General features: G+C 32.0%; 1 protein-coding gene across 2 annotated transcripts; it reads right to left on the bottom strand.

Annotated features, from left to right (window-relative positions):
• Nucleotides 1-4136: 4136 nt before the first annotated feature.
• On the bottom strand, nt 4137-6795 carry LOC112752015 (protein DETOXIFICATION 54). 2 transcript variants are annotated; one of them, XM_025801379.3, is made up of 4 exons: nt 6678-6795; nt 6354-6443; nt 5398-6279; nt 4137-5059 (listed from the first exon to the last, which is right to left on the bottom strand). In XM_025801379.3, exons 2-4 carry the CDS (start codon nt 6408-6410, stop codon nt 4457-4459), a joined length of 1542 nt encoding a protein of 513 aa, XP_025657164.1. In that variant the 5' UTR covers nt 6411-6443; nt 6678-6795; the 3' UTR covers nt 4137-4456. The 2 variants fall into 2 exon arrangements, with proteins under 2 accessions (XP_025657164.1, XP_025657165.1); XM_025801380.3 differs by having other exon boundaries at nt 6687-6784.
• Between the last annotated feature and the right edge of the window lie 211 nt (nt 6796-7006).

Below are 7006 nucleotides of genomic sequence, written 5' to 3' on the forward strand. Positions count from 1 at the left end.
AAAAAGATAATTTTGCACACTTACTTATATTTATCTAATTTTAACATATTTTTTAATTATTTTCTCAATGCATTTGCCAAACTTAAATTGTGTGCTTATTGAGATCAATAATAATAATAATAATAATAATAATAATAATAATAATAATAATAATAATAATAATAATAATAATGCTACATATGTAAGCATTTTTGTTAACTAAGTCTAACTAAATTAATCTAACATCAATCAAATTAAAATCAATTATGAATAGTATTATTCTAAGTCTTTTTTTTTTTTTTTTTACCAAAGATAGAAGACTCGAACTCGTAACTTCTTAATTGAGTATGGGGGAGACTATGCCATTTGAGCTATAACTCATTGGCTTATTTTAAGTCTTATTGTTTAACTTGGTTGAACTTAATTTATAAAATACTTTAGACGTGTAGCATTATTCATTAATTAAATAAATAAAAGAGTGAGATTACATCGATATATTTAAACAAAAGAGATAGATATGTAAATAAAAATATAATTTAATCATAGAGTCAAGTTTTTTGGTTAATATTAGCTAATTTTAAAATTATTTTTTATCTTAAATTTTAAATAATAAAATATATATTCTAAATTTTAATTCTAAATTTAATCTTTAAAAAATTGAAAATTAAAAAATATATATATAACAAATAAAAAGATTAATTAATTAAATTTTGATTTTTTTATACTTATTCATGAAAATAACAGATCAATTGATGATAAAGTGCGAGGAAGAGTCATAACCATTAACAAGCAACCAAATTAAAGGGTGGATGGTAAAACTAGATAGGGATGAATAATGTTGTGGGCGGCAAAGCATGATTATGATCTCCAATTTACGAAATAAAGTTGAAGCAGCAAAATTGTGAAATAAAAGATAGTGAAAGCTAAATTCAGAAAGGGAAGATTTGAAATCTTATAAACCTGTCCTCTGTCTCATTCAATGGTTCCGGGTCTTAAGTTGTATTGTCATGTTATTTGCACATTGTCTCCTTCAAACCCAACCAAATTTTCAATTCAAAGTTGTGGGTCATTCATGCAGTACATGTGGGTGATGCTTGCTTATTTTCATTATTATTTTTACTAATTCAAATTAAACACTATATTTCTTAATTAACATTCTTTCACACCATGTTAAGTGTCAAGATTTAATAGCTTTAAAACAAATCAAACATTAGAAATAGAAGAAAGAGAATGCGAAAGGAATAACAAAAGTGTATGTTAATGTGTTACAATATATATAAAAGTGTCGTGCAGAATTGGTATTAGCCTTATGCTTTCTAACTTTATATTAAGGGAACATAGCCTGCATAAAAATTGTCTTTTAAGGTACTGTAATTATTGAATGATTTTAATGAATTATTGATGTCCTATCAATATGAACAATTGTACTACCAATAATACATACATTCAAGCTTACCCATTATTATCCTAAGCAAAAGAATATAAGAAATTTTTCAAGTGTAGTGTTTCAGTAATTTTTAATCGTTGATTTTAATTATAAAAAATATATATAATATATAAAATTAATATCAACAGTTAAAAATTATTGATATACTAGCTAGTATAACGGTACACTTAAAAATCTTCCAAAAATATATACAATGATATAAAATTACCCTCTAAAATTATATATATTATATCGAAAATGTTTGGTAATTAACCAAAAATAATTTCTACAGTTCAAAATTCATTTAAAAATTTATTGTCGAGTAATAATTTGGTACATGCACAAATAAGATTCTTTTAATAGGCTTTTTCTTTTTTACCAAAATTAAAAATGAGACTCGAACCTGTACTTTTAGGTGAGTATGGAGAGATTATATCATTATGAAAAGATTATATCATTTGAGTTATAGTTCGTTGGTGCAAAAATAAAGTAGTTAACATACACAAATTTGGGTGGATGTATTGGAGTACGATGAAACATATTCTCAAGTGAAGTTGGACGTATTGCAAAGATCCAAACTGCAGTGATGAAAAAAGTGAAGGAAGCACATGAAAACATGACATGCTACAGACAAATAAAGTCTAACGCACCAAACATTTATATAATTTGCAAATTCCAATTCTCGAATTCCCTTAAAATTAAAAAACCTTGCGCATGCAAAAGCACATATCTATGATAATGATATATAAAACGACATTGACATTGTCCTTGAAGATATATAGCTCCAACAAAAACCTCAGAAGCCAACTAAAATTATGTACGAACACTTACAGTTTTGAAAATGACAAATACCTTTAAAGTTTAAACCACACACATGGCAGTATGACACATTTGTAGATATGCCATCGACCACATAAAAATTATTTTATATATATATATATATCAAAGTCTATTAATAAGAAGCTATGTATCATTTGTGAACATGAATGACGACATCAATTCCAGCTGAATAAGTTTCATCAGAGATTAAGAGTTTTTCAAGTAATGAGTATCCCTCCAGACGATTAGTAGTAAAGATTTTGAAAATCTTTTTAGTGTTAGTGTTTTGATTGTTTTGTTTTTTGTAATCTTCTGTTGATATCTTATAAGTATGAAATGTTGACCTTTTCTTTTTTTATGAATCCAAAATTTTATATATTATCAAAAGGCCAGGGCCAGGGCCTGCTAGAGGCTGCAGCCTGGTCTGACCTATTATAAAATAGTCACAGTCTCAAGTTTTTTATAAAAGTTTTATTATGTTAATAGACTAAATCTAGACTTACTAATTAGTCTTATTGGTTTGTCAAGCCTGTATGAGTTTATTAATACATAATTATATATATAAATAATTTTTTTATTATTAATAGAATTATGAGATATTTATATTTATTATATTTAATTATAAATAATTTTATATATTTTAGACACTTTAAAATTTAAAAATTCTTATAAATATTAAATATGACATATTACATATAAATATGTTTTTTAAAAAATAGTTTTTTTATTAAATAATATTTTTATTTTTGTAAAAAAAATTTATCAAACCTTTTAAGGTCAAGCTTAGTATACAGACTGCAGGTCAAATTCAAGCCAATTAACTATATGACAAGCAAAGTTTAAGAGCAAAGTCTCGGTTTGTTTTCACCCCATAACAATATAAATTATTTTAATTCGTTATTTCTTAAAAGAATAAACTTTTGTTATAGACCCATAATTTAACTTAAATGTCCACACACATACACAAATCAATTTTGTCCCTTGTCATTTACAAGTTCACATTAGAGGAGAGTAAATATTATTACTTCAAAATTGATAATATTATTCTCAATCTAAAAATATTTCTACTATACAAATACAATTATAAAAAAATCTTATCAACTTGAAAATGGCATCAATATAGAAATAACAATATCTACTATTACTCTATTGTATGTAATAAAGTTCTCATGGCACAAAATGAAGCTAAGAGTTGCTGATGAGAAAGATACAGGGAAATAAACTAATTAATAGCTGGCATATATAGAAGAATAAATTTCTTTGTGAAACTAGTCAAACTACCAGGATTGATGGTCTATCATGAAACAACCCTAAAGGCCTAAACTAACCATAATTAAATAAAGTGAAACATAAAAAACAAAATATACTACTTTAGAAAATCAGGATATTTTATATAGAATGAAAAAAGTTATCCCATTTCAATTTACATAAGATATTTTAAATAAAAAAATGATTAAACTATATATATAATAAGTATATAACTTATAAGAGTATTAATATGTAAATTAAAAAGCTGCTCTATGTTTGATCTCCTCACACTATACAATCACATAGACTCAGCCTTATTTATATCTAAATATCTTCAATATGTCAGATGCCGAATCCTCATTTCTAAATTCTACATTCACTTGCTAATAAGATATAGCTCAAATGACATATTCTCTCTATATTTAATTAAAAAATTACGAATTCGAATCTCCTATTTTTAGTAAAAAAAAAAAAAAAAACTCTACATTCGCTTCTCACCAACAACAAATTAAAGCAAAACCCACTTTCTTGCCTCAAATGCGTCCCCTTTTATTTTAAAATTAGCACTTACTTAGAAACTTGATACAATAATATAAATAATTAATATAATAATATTTAAAATTTTCAAAGTCGGAAATAATAATAAGATAAGCAAAGAAAGAAATAAGAGAGTTTTAAAGTTGTTAAATATATTAACAGTTGTTACATCAGAAAGTGAGAGTTCCTACCCTAGCAAATACCCTTTCTAAAAGATGAAAAGTAAAGAGAAGAATTGGGGCAAGGCAGAAGGGAAAAAAAGAAAAGCATAGATAAAGCCTCTATCCTCAAAATGATAAGAAAGCAAAGGCATGAATGATGACCACCATAGCTGTGCTAGCCACAATTACAGGCACCACTCACAAGCCCCCCAACTCCAATCTACTAGGGACAACAAAAAAGAAAAAAAAAAACACAGAATCTCAATCCCTCATAATTGGTATCTTTTCAACAAATGTCATCTTTGTTCCCATTCCCAATCACCAACAACCTTATGCTTTCTTCATTCTCTCTCTCAAAATCTTCATTGTAATTCTCATTCCTATTGCTACTACTATTATTGCATGGACCAATCTCCACCACCCTTGTGAGCTTCTCAGCCTTGAGGGCTTCAGCTTCCCAATCCGTCTTTGCAATCACAACATACAGGATTGACACGGCACACGCCGCTTGGGCCGACAGAAGCCCAAACCAAAGCCCACTAAACCCAATCTTAAACCAAAATGCCAGGCTCACAGCCACAGGGGTTCCCACAATGTAGAAGGATCCCAGATTGACATGGGCCCCTATGACCGGACGGGCTGTGCCACGCAATATGCCACAGCCCGTGGTCTGTGGGCAATTACCCAGCTCACACAAGCCCATAATTGGCATGACCGACGCAACCAGGGCTTTGACCGCCTCGTCGGTTGTGAAAAGCCCGGCCCAACTTTGTTTAAGGATGACAGTCCATGTGACATTGATGAAGCCAATGAGAAAGGCACATCCTAGGGCAACAATGGCTGCTAGCTTTGCTTTGTATGGTCTGCCTGCTCCAAGCTCATTCCCAACCTACATTCATTGCAAGCAAAATAATTATTAAGTACTTCCAAAACATTATATTCTTGTAGTACTTGAAACATTTTGAACAATGCAAATGTGAACAAGTTCCAAGGGTCCCATCGCAATTGAGAGAAGTGAGTAGTGGATATGATGGTTAAATTAAGAGGTGAAACAGAAATGTATTAGGGGGATTGGAAAATGCACTTACAAGAAGTAGTTTTGTGACCTAACTGGGACCCTGTAGTTGACGCAATCATAAAATGAAATAAGAAGATTTTAACTTATTTTTAATATATATTTTATATTAATGACTAATTATGTGAATGACATGGTCAAAAAAGAAGTACCCTGGCAGAAACACAGCCAGCAAGGGCCATAGGGAGAGTGTACATCATGCTAGTAGTCTGAATGAGAATCCCAGTGGCAGCAACTGCAACTGTTGGATTCTCCAAATAGCCAGCCATCACTGTCACAATCTCATACCACCACCACTCCAAACATATCATCAAGCAACTCGGCACCGCCATTCTCATCAACTCCCACATCTCTCCAGGCCCTCGAATCTTCTTCATCCCTCCCCACTTCATCACCATCTCCTTCTTCCTCCACACTATCACGTACACCGCCATCAACACCACCATGTTCAGGTTCGTCACCACCGACGCCATCGCCACCCCAGGCACTCCCAGCCCCACCACCACCACCAGCACGTAGTTCAGCGGCACGTGGAACACCACCGCCACCAGCGAGCAGTACATCATTGGCTTCGTCACCTTCTGCGACCTCAAGAACACTCTCAGTGGCTGCAACAACGTGTTTGTTAAAAGGTCTGGCAGAGAGTAGAAACAGTATAGAGCTGCCATTTTTGTGATTCTTATGTCTTGCCCCATGAAAACCATGATCCCTTCCAGGTTCAGCCACAGAAGGCTTATGGGGACTATTGCCATCAGGAGAATCACCACCATGCGCTGCAGTGAAAGAGACAGAAGCTCCCAGTTCTTGCTGCCGTAGGCCTGCGAGCACACCGGCTCCAGGCCCGCTGCTAGGCCCACCAGAACAGAGTACCCTGTTATGTTGGTAAAGCCTATGGACAGTGCTCCACCTGCTAGCTCCAATGGGCCCAGTCTTCCGAGGAAGAGAACCGAAACAACGGCACGAACGAACACTAATAAGTTCATGGCTGTGATTGGCAACGCCATGCCCCACAGCTCCTTCAGTTCTTCCACTACCTGTGTGTGCAAAAGGAAGATGCTTTTTTATGATTATGCATATTCAAAATTTTTACTTAGTAGTAGCTTTTTACCTGAGCGGTGGTTGGGAACTTGTGGGAGAAAAAGTCCACGACTTTGTTGTCTCCCATGCTTGGATCTTTCTTTGATCAATATGCGTTGTTCTGCATAAGAGCGCAGTGAATCAAACAGTGAAGAAGAAGAAGAAGATGATGATGATTTTTACACGTTGAAGATGTAAGAAAGAGGAAGAAGATTAAGATAACATGGTATGTATGTATGCAATATTATTAATAATTTTGTTTTTCTCGTACTCTTCGTGATGGAATGATTATTATAGATTTATGGTATAGGATCTAATAAGGCATAAATGAAAGAAAAAAAAAAAGGATGCTTACAAAACGAACCCTGCAAAGTTGGGGTGGTTGTTTGTTTCTCTTTGAAACTGAAAAGAGTAAGAGGCAAGGGGTGTGTGACAAGAAAGAAAGCAAGGAAGAGGGGAGAGAGGGGGCAGGGGGAGAGATATCAGATATATAAGTAGTGGATTTTTTTTAGAAATAAAAAAAAATTATATTTTTTTAAATATCATTTTTTTAAGAATTTGTATTTAAAAAATTAAAGTTTAAAAACAATGTTTAAAAAAATATGAATTTTTTTTTATTTCTGAAAAAAAACCTATAAGTAGTAGTAGTAATATTTAAGGGGTTAAGATTGGAGGATATGAAAA

The sequence above is a fragment of the Arachis hypogaea genome, chromosome 19 (genome assembly GCF_003086295.3).
Source record: "Arachis hypogaea cultivar Tifrunner chromosome 19, arahy.Tifrunner.gnm2.J5K5, whole genome shotgun sequence".
In the NCBI taxonomy this organism is placed as follows: Eukaryota; Viridiplantae; Streptophyta; class Magnoliopsida; order Fabales; family Fabaceae; genus Arachis; species Arachis hypogaea.